The 19,183-nt window shown below is 40.0% G+C and overlaps 1 protein-coding gene across 3 annotated transcripts in view; it reads left to right on the top strand.

Annotated features, from left to right (window-relative positions):
* Positions 1-5,463: 5,463 nt before the first annotated feature.
* LOC136882110 (hemolymph lipopolysaccharide-binding protein-like) overlaps positions 5,464-19,183 on the top strand; it is a 62,755-nt gene continuing 49,035 nt past the window's right edge. For 2 of the 3 annotated variants that reach the window (XM_067154634.2, XM_068229393.1), the window contains exons 1-2: positions 5,464-5,481; positions 11,085-11,210. In XM_067154634.2, coding sequence (XP_067010735.2) covers positions 5,467-5,481; positions 11,085-11,210 — 141 coding nt within the window. In that variant the 5' untranslated portion in view covers positions 5,464-5,466. Of the gene's footprint in view, positions 5,482-9,150; positions 9,285-11,084; positions 11,211-19,183 lie in introns of those variants that run through there. The other variant, XM_067154635.2, reaches the window with a different exon arrangement.

The following is a 19,183-nucleotide window of genomic DNA, read 5'->3' as shown; positions in this document are numbered from 1 at the left end:
CTCTCCACAAAGCCTGTGCCCTCAAAAATGATGATGGTCCAACAAAATTCTGCCGCCGAGCTTTAATGTTCCAGTGCCCCCGCAGCAGCGCGGCGCCGTACCGCTCCTGAGGCAGCGTACGGGCCCGCCCTTCCCCAGCGAGGCCAACCTGTGTACGGCGAGCCGGAGTCCTCCTCCCGGCCAAGGCTGATGTGCGGCGCACAACCTGTAACTGGCCCGCGACCTGCATGTTCGCCGCGGGCGCGGCGTGCTTCAACTCCTCTACTCCTCTCATAGTGCGGGCGGGCGGTATCTCAGGGTACTTGAGGGGTCCGAGCGGCCTCCTCTGAACTCAAGCAGCGGCGGCTGGTCTGGCCGTCAATCTTATCAACGTTTAAAGTACATATCCAGCTATATGGACATTCCAGTTCAACAGTACTACCTTTGTTTTGGATTTTACTGCAATATCGGGTGGACTTAGAAAATTTTTCCTCAACTTTAAAAACTAAAAGTGTCCTTCTAAATTCAACTTCTACAAACATAAAGACATTACTTCGAAAGTTACTACAAGAATTTTGAAACTGGATCCAATCATTTTAAGGAACTTTTTTGGTAAATACTTCTGCAATTAACTTCCATATCAACATCATAGCTTGGACCTTATGTTGAAATAAAAGTTTATGTTCTTCTGGGGTGGGAGGTCTGTACCGGGCGGTACACCTCCACGTCGCTAATTCAAACTTTGCGCCAGTTGAAACTCCCCTACTGGAGGAAGTCTGAACTTTATCTAATGTGTTAATTTTCAAGTTTCTCAGAAGATGTCACTACTTGGAAATTTTGAAGTTTCTGAACTGGGTCGTTTTCGATGTATTTTTGTTTTACCTGTAGTAAGAAGTGTGAACTTTCTCTTCTAGAGGACACTACTGAAGAACTACAATGGTGCACCCTAGTGCGAAGTGAAAGAACTGTTTTTTTGGAGAAATTTTTATTTCAAAAGTTTGTTCCTTGTTAAATTTCTTTCTGTTATTGTTTAAGTTGGCTGTATAACCCTTTCTTTCCCCTGGTTTTGAATTTAGCCAATCCCGAATTTCTTTAATTAATTTATGACCAATCAGGGGTATCTTCTCCAACTTGAATATCTTGCTAACCCTAGCCAATAAAGTTTTTGTGGGCGGGTGTTCTCATTCCTGAAACGCCTCGAACTTTCCGCGAGAGTATATAAACTGCTGATTTTCGGGTCTCCGGACCACTTCAGTAACATCTTTCTGTGTGTAAAGTACGTAGCAGGGGACGGGAAGCGCCTCTTTCTTCGGGCAGCAGTTCATCCATAAGGTAATGGCCGTTTAATAACTTCTTTTCTTGCTAGCTCAGCAGTTTAACTCTCGGGGCGGGTCCGAAGCTTTTCCACCATGTAACTTTTCCCTAAAATGTAAAGACTCTTAGTATCTATTCTCTTTTAAGCTACATATTGGGATAGAGAGTGCTTAACCCTCTCGAGCTCCCACTCATATTGTTTTGAGGTGAACTTATTTTTCACAACCTATTCTTCCTTAGCGTAATGTAAATTGTTTCTTTCTAAAGTCACCTCTTTAGTATGGGATTAGCCCTTGCATTAGCGGCCTAGAGCCAGATTAGGTTTTAAACAAAATGTATAGGAGTGTAGATCGCCTCCTCTCAAATTGGTATTTTAGAGGCCATGTAATTAACCTTTTCTCACTTAATAGGCCTCAGTAGGTTGGGTATTTTACCCCTGTGTTTATGTCCTTAGAGGACAGCTTGAAGGTGGAATTTGGTGTGGCCTTTGACAGGCTTAAATTTTGAGAGCGAGTTGCTCTTTCTTGAAAATTTTGTTTTCTGCGCGCCTCAAGGAGGCTTTACTGTGTAATTTGGAGCAAGTGCTCCTGGGCATGAATGGGGTTTTCTGCCCCTCTGTTGAAACTTGTTTTGGGGTAAAGCTGGGCTAATTGCTCAAGAATTGTGAGTTCGGGGCTCGAAGCCCAAATCCTGTAAATACTGTAATTGTACTTTTGTTGCCTTGCTACTCTGTACCTGCCATGCTTGTTATTTCTTGATTTTGAAAAGAAAATATAACCTTGTTAAATTTTATCTTAACTTTAATTTCGTATTTGGAGGCCCGTTCACCCCCGCACCTTCTTTCACCTCTGCTGTTCCACAGATACCTCGGAACAATAATAATAATAATAATAATAATAATAATAATAATAATAATAATAATAATAATAATAATAATGTGTGCAACAGATAGTTAATAGTTTAATTTATTTTAAGTATTAATATGTTAATAATAATACTACTATTTCTGTAATATATGTGGTTTAGTTACAAGATTAATTTTTCTCAAGTAACAATGTTATTAGAAGATTTATGTGTATAAGAAACAGAGTTCTGTAAATATGTAAACAACATAATGAGTGAATAAATACTACTACACCACCGTTCTGTCGCCGAGATCTTACTGTTTCAGTGCCCCCTCAGCCGTTCGCCGCCGTACTGCAACTGAAGTGGGGTACGGGCCCTCTCCACTCCCGTGAAGGCTCCTTATGAACGGCGTGCCAGAGTCCATCTCCCGGCAAAGGCTGAAGTGCGGTGACCCTACCGCCAACTCATCTGGGGACTGCAAGTATACTTCTAATCTGCGGCGAACATCACCACGACTACCCCTCTCATTGTAGCGGGAGAGGTGTATCTGAGGGTACTTGAGGGGTCCGGGCGACCTCAACTGGGTATCGGCAGCGGCGGAAGGTCTAGCCTCAAAACTGTCAACATGTTGTTAATATTCTACAACAACAAGGACACTCTAAAACTGAAGTTAAACAAGTTTCCAACTATCTACTTCAAAAACAAAAACACTTAGAAATGTTCTTCAACTGGAAATAAATTTTTCAAAATTCCTCTGGGTCACCCCAAGGAAGGACACTTGGGGGGGGAGGAGGTCTGTACCGGTAGGTACACCTCAACGGCGCGTATTCAAAACTAGCGCCTAAATGAACTCCTCTATTGGAAAACAGTGAAACTGAAACTACACCAACTTAGAACTTTACTCAGAAGATGTCAGCACTAAAATATGATGTAATTTTGTTATTGTTCAGTATCCTAACCTGTGTGAATTTCTACTTGTTTTGTTTACCATTCATCAAGAAGTTTGGACATTCTCCCATAGAGGACACTACCCAAAAACTATGATCATGCACCCTGGTGCGAAGTGAAAGAACTTTTGATTGAAAGAAGTTTTGTATTCATAAGTATTTTTAATGATTGATGTTCATTTAGTTTTGGGTTGGCAATATTTACCCTTTCTTTCCGCCAGTTTTTAGTCCTACCAATCCATAATTTCTGTAATTAATTTTCTACCAATCACAGTCTTCTTCTTCTTCTGCTTCGATTTTGAGTGTAACTTTTAAATTGACCAATAAATTGAGAGGGTGTGGCAGGGTTCATTCCTGAAAGATCTCGAACCTTCCCTGAGGGTTTATAAACTGCAGCTTTGCACGTCTCTTGGCCAATTGATTGTCATCTTACTAAGAGTGTGTGTCAAAGCAGGAGGCGGGAGGCCTCTTTCATCAGGCAGCAGTACATCTACTAGGTAATGGCCACATAACATCTTTCTTTCTTGCTAGCTCCGCAGTTTAACCTGAGGGAAAGGTACGAATCATTAACTATGTAATCTTCTTTTCTGAAATGTAACTTTCTACCGGGTAATGTAAAAACATAATAAAATCTTCGACTGTAAATCGGGGATAGAGAGTGATGTACCCTCTCGATCTCCCCTTCATCTTGGTTTGAGGTGACTACGTTTTGTAACTGTTTTTCTTCCTTTACGTAAGACATTAATTTATCCTTATACGAGACACCTCAGTAGTTTGGGAGTAGCCCCTGTTTCATCGGCCTAGTGCCCTTTAGGTTTTAAGAGTTCATATCTAGGAGTGCAAGCACACGCCTCCATTCAATTTGTTTTTCAGGCCATTTGCTTAACCTGTTCTTTTCCGCAAAGGCCCAATAGGTTGGGTACAATATAACCCTGTTTCAAATTTGTAAGTTGTACCTTGATGGCGAGTGATTGTAATTTTCGGATATTGCCTTGAATAGGCTAGAAGAAACCGAGAGCCTGTTAGCTCTTGTTCAATTTTGTGATTGTAACGAGTGCCTCTGGGAGGCTAGACATTGTATTTTGGGAGCAATTTCTCCATGAATTTGGGGGATTTCTGCCCTTGAGTAAATTTGTGCTCTTTGTAAATTTGAGCACAGGAAATGTAAAGCTAGGGGCTTAAAGCCCAAGGTGTCAAGGTTCTGAATCTTGGATTTTTTCACAATATTCTTTTATGTTTGCTACTTGTACGTGTAAAATTTCTTAAATTTTGAGTTGTGAAAATATAACCTTCAGTTTAAGTTCTAAATTCAATTCTTGACATTGTAGTTAGACCCATTCATCCCAGCACATTCCTTAACCTCTTTCTGCTCCAAGGGCATCCCCGTATCCATAATAATAATAATAATAATAATAATAATAATAATAATAATAATAATAATAATAATAATAATAATAATAATAAACAGAACCCTCCTCTGTTGCTGTGGTTGTTGTCATTTAAACGTGGCAGTCGTACCTCAAAAACCTCGCCGAGAATCTTGGAAATGACATCGTCGGGCACATGGGTGAATTTTTATGTGAACAAAATTAATTTAAACCGCAACACGTATACAACGATCTGACTGAAATATATGAAAATGCTGTCAAGATTTACACACGTACAGAAAGCTTAAGAAAGTATTCACATCTGTCGGAGCAACTGATATCATGATTACAACCGTAGGCCTTCCCGTTTTATGCGACTGACCATTGTAATCACATGCCCTTCCGTTTTACGTGTAATATTCGCTACTAAATTCCGCTTGTACCTCTTCCAGTGAATGTTCCCTAAACAGGAAATCAAGTCTCCAACTTCTCGTGGAACATCGAAGACCTTGGCACTTGGTCGCTCTCGTACCTGAAACTTATTTCACAGACAAAGACCCTGTTGGTTTAGGGTACAAATATTGTTTTGAGCCGCACTCTAAAATCATTAACAAGGCCACAAAACTGTAAATTTGGGAAAGAATGTCGGCATTGAATAATTTTCTATCTCCTCTTCAGCTCACTGGAGGCCCGGACAGTTTTCGAACCAAACATAAATTTAAATTAATTGTTACCTTATTATTGAATAAATGTAACATTTTTGGTCACAAAATACAAGAGATTTGTTAAAATCTGGTCTTTATTCATAGTTTTATCTTACAGGCTCGCACAGATAGTATTTTTGCGTGGTAAATCTCCTATCGCTTATCGAAATATGACGTCGAAGGTTCTGAGAGGTCACTAAGTCGGCCAGCGAACTGGCAGCTTTCAGCATGCGGGACTTTCTTAACACTCAAGTCAATGAAATAAATAGCAAGCCGGAGCGAATGATATCACTGTCAGAACTCGTAAGGATGTCGCTTCTCTTGGTGAGTGTTTGTTTATTTCTCTGTAGCTGATAACAAGGGGTCAAGGGAGAGTTGATGTCAGGCTTGGAGTGGAAATTTAATAATGATAATAATAATAATAATAATAATAATAATAATAATAATAATAATAATAATAATAATAATAATAGAAGGCCTCGTGGCCATGATCGTTAAGGAGTTGAAGTCAAATCGCCCTGACAAGGTGGTTACCCGGTTCGAGTCCTCTTGTTGAAGAAACGTTCATTATCAGAATGTTGGCCGGCAGGGTAGGGGAATTACTGGTATCCTATCTTTATCACTAGATAAGCCTTGATTAAATTCTAAACGTCTCCGCAGTGCTCATACGGAGTGAGGGCATACGACGCTGTTGCCGGTGATTCGACCGTCCAATGGAGACGTTAAGCCATGAGCAGCCTCCTTGCTGCTATTTTACAGGAGTAGGCGTAGGCAATGTGCCGGCACTGGGTCTCACCCTCTCATCTCTTACTATAATATTTCATCTCTTTAACTTTTCTGATAAAGAAGGGCATTCGGTCATAAAAACCGCCGCGACAGATTCATCTCACCTCATACACGACCCCGTAGAGAAAACGGTACAAGGGTTGGACAAATAATAATAATAATAATAATAATAATAATAATAATAATAATAATAATAATAATAATAATGGCGAATATCCTCCGAGCAGATCTGGTGCAGGTCTTATAGGTGACTTGCATGTATCTGGGGATGCGGCTCCTACTCAAGAGGACATCACAAACACACAGCCCCCAATTAACCAATGAAGGTTAAAATCCCGACACGGCAGCTAATCGAACCCGGTACCTACTGTAACAAAACATTTCGCCATGGAGCTGGGCAAAATAAGGATGAAATATCTCTATAGAGTAGTGGAATTTTCACAGAATTTGAGTGGAATATTTGTGATTGATGAATGTTCAAACAAGGGAACGTGATGTAACACAAGGGTGTGCTGTCAGTGGTGGATACAAGTCGAAGGAGAGCATGAGCTCATTTACAGCAGGCACTACGCTATACAGTTAAGTGCGGTCTCTCCACACGAGCTATAGAGGAGAGCCAAGAGAGGCTTACATGAGCTCATTTATAGCAGGCACCACGCTATACAGTTAAGTGTGGTCTCTCCACACGAGCTATAGAGAGGCTTTCAGGAGCTCATTTGCAGCAGGCACTAAGCTATACAGTTAAGTGCGGTCTCTCCACACGAGCAATAGAGAAGAGCAAGGAGTGGCTTTCAGGAGCTCATTTTCAGCAGGCACCAAGCTATACAGTTAAGTGCGGTCTCTCCACACGAGCAATAGAGGAGAGCATAGAGAGGCTTTCAGGAGCTCATTTGCAGCAGGCACCAAACTATAGACTTAAGTGCGGTCTCACCACACGAGCAATAGTGGAGAGCAAAGAGTGGCTTTCAGGAGCTCATTTGCAGCAGGCACCAAGCTATACAGTGAAGTGCGGTCTCTCCACACGAGCAATATAGGAGAGCAAAGAGAGGCTTTCAGGAGCTCATTTGTAGCAGGCACCAAGCTATACAGTTAAGTGCGGTCTCTCCACACGAGCAATAGTGGAGATCATAGAGAGGCTTTCAGGAGCTCATTTGTAGCAGGCACCAAGCTATACAGTTAAGTGCGGTCTCTCCACACGAGCAATAGAGGAGAGCCAAGAGTGGCTTTCAGGAGCTGACTTGCATCAGGCACCAAGCTATACAGTTAAGTGCGGTCTCTCCACACGAGCAATAGAGGAGAGCAAAGAGAGGCTTTCAGCAGCCCATTTGTAGCAGACACAAAGCTATACGGTTAAGTGCGGTCTCTCCACACGAGCAATAGAGGAGAGCAAAGAGAGGCTTTCAGCAGCCCATTTGTAGCAGACACAAAGCTATACAGTTAAGTGCGGTCTCTCCACACGAGCAATAGAGGAGAGCATAGAGAGGCTTTCAGGAGCTCATTTGCTGCAGGCACCAAGCTATACAGTTATGTGCGGTCTCTCCACACGAGCAATAGTGGAGAGCAAAGAGAGGCTCTCAGGAGCTCATTTGCAGCAGGCACCAAGCTGTACAGTTAATTGCGGTCTCTCCACACGAGCTATAGAGGGACAATACTTGATTAATAATACATTATTCTATGCATGTAATAATGATCAGTTGCACGTTTATCCTCCCGTCTCTTTGGACGCTCTGTCTGCCGGAATAATTAGCATCACACTGGATAGAGTGCTAGTGCCGTATCCGTCATTGGACTTTGGATCTTAGTTTTGCTCTTGGCTGAACTACAGTCGAAGGTTCCCCTTAGCCAACACATGCGGGGTCTCCCAGGACCCCTCACGTCTCGATCTTCCCTTGTATAAATGTTTAGAGGAGGGCGCCTACTGATATGACCGGAGTAGGTGAGCTGCACATTTCTATTCATCCTGGTCAATAGAGTAGACCCGCATTTCAAATGCTCCTAATCTTCTGACGATGGCTTTCCTCACACCACTCTCGACAAGATCTGCTGCATGTCGTCAGTCTATTTCTACAGCATTCCTTCCTCAAAGAATATGCGTGTAAAGTGTGCTAAGAGGTCACAGAACCAGGACTGTGATGGCGCTTAGGTCATGCAGGCATAAAACTTGAAAGTCTACCCCTGACAATGTATATGTATAGAGTTATGTGTGTGTAATATGAGCGTCCGTGAGGTGACGTATTACAGCTCAGCTGTTCGTCTCCTTACTCCCAAGTCTTCCCAGTCCGAAGTTTCCAATATTTTCACTACACTATCCCTTGTGAGAAGCCACCCACAGGAAATCGCGCTGCTCTCCTGTGGATCTTTTCATGTTGTTCTTGAGTCCAGTAATCCTGGTAAGTCTCTCACACGCTGAACGGGTCGTACCAATAACTTATACGCCTCTGGTTTACATCCTTACTGCGACCCCTAAATACACCCATAACCATATGAAGAGATCTGTAAAGCTCACCTAGGTACTTGCAGTGAACCACATGTACTAGTTTCACAGCATCGACACAGTAATTACTATACAAGAAAACACCGGCGTCCAGTAAAATTGCCTTGCAGGATTCGCTCTTAATCATAATATGACCAGACAATGCTCCACCTGCTTCAATGTAGTGGTTTCGTTTCTTGAAATGTAAGCACCTATTCTAATCCAATAGCCCTCTCTTACTTGTACCGCCCTGTTAATACGCCTTGTATAGGTCAATAAGATGCAGTCCATTTGGTCTCGTGAATATAAAATATCTGATACATCTTGCTTGAGCCCGGCTAGTTGATCCTCACGGAAAGGAATTTTCCTGAAAACAAATTTTCTTCTCTCGGAAGAGTTTGAAATTTTGAAGATGTGTCCAATATAACCATAAAGAATAATTTCTTCAGCGTCCGTGCACCACATGTCAAGCTGGGGATACTATAGAGGCTCTGAATTAATTTGGTATAGCCACTTCATGTAAACAGCCAAGTAACTGGGGAAGTGCGCCGAGATAAATTATCAACCTGAAAGGAAATTGGTATTTGGAACTTGGATAAGCTATCGCCAGTCAGTTTTTCTTTCAATCATACAGAAGTTATCAAATCTGTCAACAATTTAATCAGCCTATCAAGATATGATATCAAGTAGATTATCCAATCGAAGTGTATAAAATAAATCCTTTCAGAATCAGCGGCTTTCACTCTATTTAAAAAGCGAATTCTTCTGCTAAGGTTTCTTGTACTGACTGGCTTGTGTGTGTATCATTTGATGGCGGTTTAAGGGAGAGGAGGCGAGGCAGCAGCCTGAACATGAGCTAATTAACAAGGTATGGCAGAACGTTAACTATGTGAATCTCGCGAAGTTTTCGATGTTTATAGTAAGCATGCGACTGTTAGGGTGTCCGCATTTCTATAAAATTTCTGTAGGGCTTATTCTCTGGTATTTGGTTTCCTGAATATAGAGAGGGTAACCAGGTAATACTAGCCCCGTGGGTATTATACGCCTTCTGCGTTAAGGGCCTTTGATGTCAGACAATTGCGAATAATGTAGTATACTGCCCCGGAAACGGGCGTATTGTAAAATCATTGTGAACTAGAATCGAGGGTTCGAGCCCAGTCTAATGTAAAACTAGAAACTACGGCTTCTTTCGATTCTGTGATGTTTTGCAAAACCATTTATGAACTGGATACCAGCGTTCGAGCCCCGACTTATGTAATGTGCTCTGGAAGGTACGACTTCTTTACGTGCAGTGTTGCCAACTTAGCGGTTTTTCCGCTAAATTTGGCGAGATTAGAAGACCGTCGGCGGAGAAATATATCATTTAGCGGACAGCGGAATTTTTTTGGCAGAATTCTAGGATTATTATACTTGAATTTAGTGTTCTACCCTTTTTATGTTTTTTTTTTAATTTGCACTCCAGTCTGTCTCCGAGTTATTTTGTATTTCTTGTCAGGAGTTAGCAGTCACATGAGGAAAACATGTTATTTGGATTCGATGTTATGAGACCATGTTATCATAAGTTTGTAATGCGTAGGGAATGGGTTCTTTTCTCTTAGTTAGCGAATGACGACAGATTATGAAACTGTGAGAGAGTAGCATTTATATTTATGCTATGAAGGAAGACCGTTTAGTGAACTGGCCTGTTCCGATGTGGCCCTTGAGGTAGGGGATTCACGTACTAGTTTTAGCTCTCCGGGTCCCTGGCAGGGGGTTTTTCCAGTGAAACTCGCAGATCAGGTGAGTGCAGACATTTATCTTATTATTATTGCTCATTGTACTCTTCATTATTTGAGATCGGATTTCTTGGCGGAGTTTTACCGTTTTTTGGTAGTATTTAGCGGATCTTGAAAATATAAGTTGGCAACAATGTTTACGTGAAGTATGAGTTTTCCATTTGTTAAGATTAACCTAATAATATCCCGAGACCCACGGGTCATCAGACTGTGACAGACGTGAGTTCTCTCCCACAGATATGTTGTAAAGTACCAGAGCTTTGGGAGCTCCTCATTCTACATTTTTCGAGCGTTGAAATTCCATTTGTTGGTTCGCGTTCAAAGACTTAGAAAGGAAATAAAATGCAATTCCGAATATACTGTATTGGCAAATATTATCTGTGCACCTCACGCTCTCTGCCCCGTGCAAGTAACTGCAATCAGAGTTCAGTGAGAAATTACCACAGGACGAGTTCCCCGCACAATTGTTACTTGGACTAGATGGGGCTGTAGTCTTGCTCCGTTATAGAAAATATAGGCCACGACAGGGAGGAAATGTAGCAAAGGACGTGAAATGGTCAGATAATTTAATATATACCTAGAACAAAGTTCATGAACCTCTCATGATGATAATTAACAAATAGTTACGAATAAGTTCATTAACCTTGTCAGAATACATAAAACTGCACAGGGAAACAGACGATTACTTTACACAGGTAAATATTGCTCGCTATTTTGTTAACTGACCATCAAAGTTTTCAAACTGGTCTGAAGATCTAAGGTTTGTTTGACAGAGGATGGATAGTTGAAACTGAAATCAGTGTTCTGCATTGACGTACCAAATTTTCGGTCACTACCTCGTTTTGAATGTCACTTCAGTCATAGTTATATGTTGAACTCTGTACCTGTTCCAGATCCTCTTGCCCCTGATGCTAACAGTTCCACAGGCGAGTGGAGATCACTGTGCATCGTCTGTGGGCTCTAAGTTGGACGTGTCTGTGCATGGCCGCAAGAACGCCAGTGGACATTGGATGATAACGGTACCGTATATTCTCAATTGCAGAGTTGTGCTTCTGTGTTGGATGGATAATATTTTATGTTATAAATACACGTTTCTTAGTGCTTTGTATTCAAAATGTTTGCATGCGCCCTTCGAATTTAACCCAACTTTCAAACCACAGTAATACAGTTTGTGGAATTAATCTAATAGGTACTTGATATGATATTGCATGAAACCACTGCTGTCGTGATATACAGGCCGTTCTGTAGCTCCGATGACGTCACGCAAACAGGTGAACTGTTACCTCCGTCTAACCCGTGCAATGCAAGGACATAATATGTCTGTACTTTTTAATTATGAAAAATTCACAAATGTTGAATTAATGTAACAGGCGAGATTATAACCAACTGCAATTGCATCACAACTCGTAAGTCAGGTCTATGTAATTTTATCTAAGTAGGTTTCAAGTGTGATTTACGCGGTCGAAGTTTGAGAGTTTTACTCTTCAGTGTACCTAACAAATAATTATTATGCATTTATACAAATATGGAGAAAATAAAAGTACAATGATTATAATAACAACAACAATAATAATAATAGTAATACAAATAGGGCGAGACGAGTTATAAAACAATGGGTGCTGCGTCAGCATTATCACAAGAGGTCATTGGCCCCTAGCAAGGTCATTGGCCCCATGACGTCACGGCCACGTGCTATTGCTTACAAACAAGACCACGTGCTCGTGAGAGCTTTCAACTTGATGGCTGTCAGCTTAACGGGTTCTAACCTCACTTTCTGAGAACGTGGGCGCGGCTAACCTCACTGCTCCCCTCTTGACAGTCCTAACCTTACTTTGTGGCCACGTGGGTGCGGAATTTGAATAAGTCCGCGTGGCTACCCTCACAGCCATCATCATGACAGGCTCTAACCTGACATTTTGACCACGTGGGCGCGGAATTTTGAAAAAAGAGAACGAACCCTAAACCCACTGCTATCATATTGACGGTTCTTAGACATGTGCTTTTTTGTCAAGTATGAGGCGCGAAATTTTGAATACGTTTCCGACTCTATTTTGACGAGACCTATCCTCACAGCGCATAGTTTAAATCCAGATGCCCTTCCCGGCAAACGAAATCCTAATGTTGTTATTAATACAAATTAAGAGCTATCTAATAATGATCCCCGGTCCAGTTTGGAATGAATAACGGATGAGAGGATTAGATTACATGATAACAATACATTAGTGACACTTTTCACCCCGTTTTTGCTATAGGTTATTGTTATAATATCAGTCTGGTATAGAGTTGTCCTCTACACATCCTGAAAACATGTGACGCATAAGTTCTACAATTATTTACGCACGTTATTTGTTATATAAAAAGAGGAGAAAGTGGTGGATGAATAAGGACAGGTCGGATAAGGAGAAATGTAAAAAAAGTCTGGAAAATATATTTTTCAGAATTTTACATCGTTATTATAGAAATTAAAAATAGAATTTTAAAATGAATGAAGATGTAATATATTTTTAAGATAATTTTCGCCCTTTTGCACATAATTATTATATTTACAAGAATGAAAGATTCATGAATATTATATACATAAAAATATCAAGGCATAACAAACAGCTATACGTTTTCGTACCCCCATGGTACACTCGTAAGAGAATCACTATTCCACTGACATTTATCTTCAAATGGAATTAATGAACATTTGTTCTGTTCAATAGTAAAAACATGATGGCTGTGTGATGGTATTCTCATCTGTCTACAGAAAACTGCATTTTTAGATGCTAGTACCTTACGATAGTGTTGATATTGTAAATGGCTACCTGGGATTGAACGTACACCTTTTGCTTTTGTTAGAGATTGAGAATTTTCTGTCTCAAATGCATAGATTTGTGGTGCTAAACCAATAAACTCAGTCATAATATTCATACCACATTCACCTTTCATAAGACCAAAAATAAAAATGAAACAATATCAAAATTTCATCTATTAAATAAAATAGATAAATGAGGATGAATGTGTCAGTAGGCAGAAATTTGGTAACGAGGGCTAGGCAATGGCCACCAGGACATGGCAAACAGGTACATATTTAATAGAGGGGAAGGATTACAAGGTAATTCCCTCATGGTCGGGGCAGAAGTCCTTCATATTACAATATTAAGTTACCTAATAAATTTTAAAATTCTAAACAGTGATGAAAGAAAACTAACCTTCTCTTATTGCCAAGATTTAGTGGCCGGTGTGGAATTTATACTGGTTGCACTTGAGAAAGGTCAACCTTAAATATCCTCTCAGTTGCTGGGTTGCTGACCAATAAAGTGACAGGGGTTAGGAAGTCTAAAATAATACATGGCCAGTGAAATCTGGGGGCAAGCTTGCCCGCAACTACAATTTTTTTACCATAACCTGATCTCCGACTTTTAAATTGGTGGGCCTCCCTCCAGGATCTTACCTTTCCCTAACCTTTTCATGAGAAGCTTTAAGGTTACTTTTAGCCTTTTTTCGTAGATCTCTAATAATATCTGGATCTATTGTCCCTGGCAATATTTCCTTTAGTGACCAAAGATTAGAGAGAGGCGTGTTGAGAGAGGCAGGGGTAAAATGAAACGACGTAGTGCCGAGAGTGTCCGAGGACATGATCGCTCTGTCAGGTGCAGGGCTTTTGATGTGACACCCGTAGGCGACCTGCGCGTCGAGATGAGGATGAAATGATGATGAAGACGACACATTAACCCAGCCCCTGTGCCAGAGAAATTAACCAATTATGGATAAAATTCCCGACCCTGCCGGGAATCGAAGCCTGGTTCCCTGTGACCAAAGGCTAGCACGCTAACCATTTAGTCATGGAGCGGGACGAGGCAGGGGTGAACTTGTGTGACTCATGAACAGCTGAATTTAAAGCAAAAGGTAACCAATGCAACGAAGTATTCCGCCTGGAATTATCTTCGTGATGAAATGGCGTATGGCGTTCAGTGCCGGGAGTGTCCGAGGACATCTTCGTGATGAAAAGCAATCAATGCCGATCGAAGATTACGATTAACCCGCACAGCTAGAGATGGTAAGCAGAAGTTGTTACATGTGAAATAGACAGGTCAAAACAGACTTTTCGGAATAGATTGGATGTGAAAGCCTAAGCATTATCGGAACCTACATATTGACAAGGACCAAAAGAAGCAAAGATAGTATTAAGACACGAAATAGAAGACTGAGCGGTGGCCAGCTTATTCGGAAACAACCATGAAAATCCTGTGAAGCCATCTACACACACCAGAAAGAATTTATTTCCGTTCCCCTTGGAGTATTGGAGCAGTGGGTTTTCCAAACACTTGGCGTCAGCACATTTTCTGCTGCGTCAGCACCCGAGATCATTCATCCTAGCCAAACGTCAATGACCCCATGACGTTATGACCACGTGAACGTGACGTTACGACCACGTACTCTTGTTTGTAAGCAAAGCCGTGCTCTTGTTTGTAAACAAAGCCATGTGCTTTTTTGACAGCTGTCAAGCTGACGGCTGCCATCTTTAAACAAGTACGCTTCGCTAACCTCAGTGCTGTCACCTTTACGGCACTAAACCTCATAGCTACCACCTTAGGAACGTGGTGGCGGGCAATGTGAAATTCCACGTGCTCTTTTGTCAGCTGTCAGCGGCCATCTTTAAACAAGAGAGCATAGCTAATACCTTAGGCACGTAGTGGCGGGCAACTTGACATTCAGCGGCTTTATTGACAGTTGCCATCTTTAAACAAGAGAGCATCTTGACTAAATCCTCATGGGTGCTACCTTAGTCACGTGAGTGCGCGAAATTTGAAATTCCACGTGCTTTTGTTTGCTATCTTAGGCACGTGGGTGCGTGAAATTTGAAATTTTACGTGCTCTTGTTTGTAAACAAAGCCACGAGCAATTTGAAAAATTCGTCATTTCATATTACATATTTATGCGATAATTTTTTCGAATGCTAGGGCCTTAAATGTAAGTTATATATTTTTATTTCACTTTCCGCATGACCTGCATGCTTATAACGCATGCCAGCAGATTCGAATAGTTTATTTCCGAACCGAAATTTCAAGTTACATGTTTATCCGATAATTTGTTCGACTGCTAGGGTCTTAAATGTAAGCAATGTATTTCTTTTGGAACTAGGTGTTCTGTTTGTTTTCGCTCCTGCGTGAGATACAAGCATATAAACTATACCAACACATTGAAGTAATATGTTTCCGAACCGATATTTAATGTTACATGTTTCTACGACTGTTCGTTTGACTGCCATTGGCTTAAATGTAAGCAATGTATTTCTTATTTTACTTTCTGCATGGGCTACATGCTTATAACCCATGCCAACGTATTCAAGTAGTATATTTCCGAACCGAAATTTCACGTTACATGTTTATCCGATAATTTGTTCGACTGCTAGGGGGGCTTAAATGTAACCTATGTGTTTCTTATAGCGCTGGGCGTTCTGTTTAATTTTACTTTCCACATGAGCTACATGCTTATAACCCATGCCAACAGATTCAAATGGTATATTTCCGAACCGATATTTCAAGTCACATGTTTATCCGATAATTTGTTCGACTGTTAGGGGCTTAAATGTAACCAATGTATTTATTAAGGCACTAGGCGTCCGGTTAAATTTCACTATTTCACCTATGACAACAGAGTGAATTTATATGTTTCCGAACCGATATTTCAATTGCATATTTATGCGATAATTTGTTCCACTGCTAGGGGCTTACATGTAAACAATGTATTCCTTATAGCGCTACGCGAACTGTTTACTTCATTTTGCGCATGAGCTAAATTCTTATAACCCAGGCCAATAGATTCAAATAGTATATTTCTGATCCAAAATTTCAAGTTACATGTTTTTCTGATAATTTGTTCGGGTGCTCGGGGCTTAAATGTAACCAATGTATTTCTTATAGCACTAGGCGTTCTGTTTAATTTCACTTTCCGCATGAGCTACATGCTCATTATCCAAGCCAGCATATTGAAGTAGTATAATTCCGAACCGAAATTTCAAGTTACATGTATATTCGATAATTTGTTCGACTGCAGGGGCTTAAATGTAACCAATTTATTTCTTATGTTGTGGCATACTGACAATCGAAGAAGTGGGCAATCAAATAAGTGAAACCACAATACCGCAGCCCAAGTCCTCGACTGTCAGCGCGGCCACCAAAGAGATAAGAGGGGCCTCCCAGCGTGAATCACGCCAACTACGGTCTGATGGGCCTCGATAAAACACAAACACAGAATAGGGAAGCGATGGGAATCTGGGCGAGGCCAATAGGAGGGTGGAAGGAGTATGAGGTAGAGCAATTCACTATAATGACACCCTCCGTCACACACAAAAGACCAAAATTTAATATAATAAAAGAGAAAATAAGTAGGGTGGGTGGTGCAATTTAAATATATAAGAAAATTGAAAACAATTAGGTTTAAAAAAAGGGAAAACTAATGACAAGGCTCATTTACAGAGTTACTACCAATCGTAGTCACCATACCAACAATTACAACCAAATTTAAAAAAATCAATAATATTTTCTGGATGGAATTCACTTCAGTTTGACTTAGAGGCTCATTACAATTTACTGTTCATTACAAATTGCTTGTTCGAGCTCGAAACCATCTTTCTTTAAAAGAAATTATAATAATGATAATTTTCCAAACCATTAATAAGGTGCACCGCTATTTACGGGTACTCGCGTCCCAGTTAATTTTACCCAAACAATTTACCAAATGTTTTTGAACAATTAAAAACAACATGTATTAAACAAATAAATTATTACATGTTTGAAATTCCTCTGTGAACACGGAAGCGTTTCATATTAAAACCTTTAAATTGCGTCCCCTAACAGACCTACAATGTCCCCAAGAATCATTAAGGAAGGCAAAAATATAAAATTAAGAAAGAGCCCACATCAAAAGAAAAAATTGAATGATGGATGGAAATCAATAATAATAAGGTAGCACAATAATATAGAAGCAATTAAAACTCATCTCGTGACCCAGTCCATCACATCAACAGCATAGGTACGCCATACAACAACGAACGTCAGCACATCACGAGTATTGTTACAACACTCACTACGCCGTGATAATGCAAACTAATCAAACTGTTATCAACAAACAAAAGATGGAAGAACACCTCCAACAATGCAAATAAATAGAGTGTAGCTTTAGATCAGTAACATAAATCAAAATTTAAAGAAAGGAAAATATAAATATAATAATAATAATAATAATAATAATAATAATAATAATAATAATAATAATAATAATAATAATGAAGAAAATTGATTTAAAAAGAAAATGGAATTCGTTTCAATTCGACCCAAAGCACGCTTCAGTATTCATTAGGGTTTAAAATAATTTTAAATATTCAGTCGCCTTTATGAGGCTAATGATACAAGAGACTACACACACTTTCACTCTTCGCAGCTCCTGATAAAAGAGCAGGTCATTTGAAACCACACGGTTCTCGTGGCACATAAGTATGTCCATCAATAGAAAGTATTCACTTGTTTAAGTATAACATATTTGTTAGGGCATATTTAGATTGGCGGAATTCAATAATGAAAGATGCGACGGAATATCATAGATAAGATTAAGATAATTCAATCTAACGGTCACAGGATCGATATAACAATGCATACAAGGCAAATAATATTAAGAAAATTACCAACTTCAGTGTACTTCAGAAGGAAGAAAATATAATTAATCTACCGTAAGATGGGGTTACTTTGAACAATGGTGTAACATTGAACACTTTTCCTGGAAATTGTATTTACTGTTATACATACTATTGAAGAAATATATTAAGGTAAATTTCTGTTTGGGATATTAAGGATATGTTTTTTGAGCACATTGGTACCACTGCCTGCAGCTGTTGGCAGTTGTGTGTTCTTTGGTGGGCGTTTAAAATGGCGGGTAAATTTGATTTTAATTTTTTCACATGTGACTACTTTTATGCGCTTGAAGGTGTGTATCGACTTTGATCTTCAGAAAACATTTGTATCACAGTTTTCAATACGTCTTTGAAATATAATATATATGATTTTTTGCAGTGGATGTACGTATCTCTCGGTTATATCAGAAAATATTTATTCGGACATTTTCTGACCTAAATTTGGGTTACATTGAACACTTTTCAAAGTTACCCCAAACACAAAAATTATTTTCTACTGATAATGCCTTTCTTTTTATCTGAAGCCTATTGTTGATCTCTACTACAAGGTGTGATTGTAGGTGTTGCAAAGTAGATTCGTTATATTTTTCAGTTCTAAAATGCCAAGGAGATACGTCCGTAAAGCTGATTCTCGTCCATACAAGAGTTACTCTTTGCAGAACTTGGAGGAAGCTGTGAATGCTCTCACAAATGGCAGAACGACAATGAGAATGGCTAGCACGCATTTTTCCATTCCCGTAGGAACTAATATTAATAATATAATTTGTTTTACGTCAATCTAACTACTTTATTACGGTTTTTGGAGACGCCAAGGTGCCGGAATTTAGTCCCGCAAGAGTTCCTTTACGTGCCAGTAAATCTACCGACATGAGGCTGACGTATTTGAGCACCTTCAAATACCACCGGACTGAGCTAGGATCGAACCTGCCAAGTTGGGGTCAGAAGGCCAGCGCCTTAACCGTCTGAGCCACTCAGCTCGGCCCCGTACGAACGCTTAGCAACAAAGTGAGAAACAAACACACTAACAATGTTGGGTTTTTACTTTTCAGCTAGCAGGAACTGGCAGTGTACCGGAAAACCCTTCTATAGACAGTAGTGACCCCAAAGATTTCATTCAACAGTGCTCCGTTCTTTTGATTTATGAAAATGCTTGTAAAATATTTTACTACCTTTATTTTAACATTTCAGCTTAATATACCCATATTTGCATGGTATTTCATCTTAATGCAGTATTATTCAATCACCAATTCCATTTAAAAGCAATCTTGTTGATCAAAGTTACCCTCATGGAGTTTAACTTTGAACTGCAATTAAAAA

This window comes from Anabrus simplex, chromosome 10 (genome assembly GCF_040414725.1).
Source record: "Anabrus simplex isolate iqAnaSimp1 chromosome 10, ASM4041472v1, whole genome shotgun sequence".
In the NCBI taxonomy this organism is placed as follows: Eukaryota; Metazoa; Arthropoda; class Insecta; order Orthoptera; family Tettigoniidae; genus Anabrus; species Anabrus simplex.
Note: the sequence above shows the minus strand (reverse complement) of the source record. Positions and strands in the feature narration are given on the sequence as shown.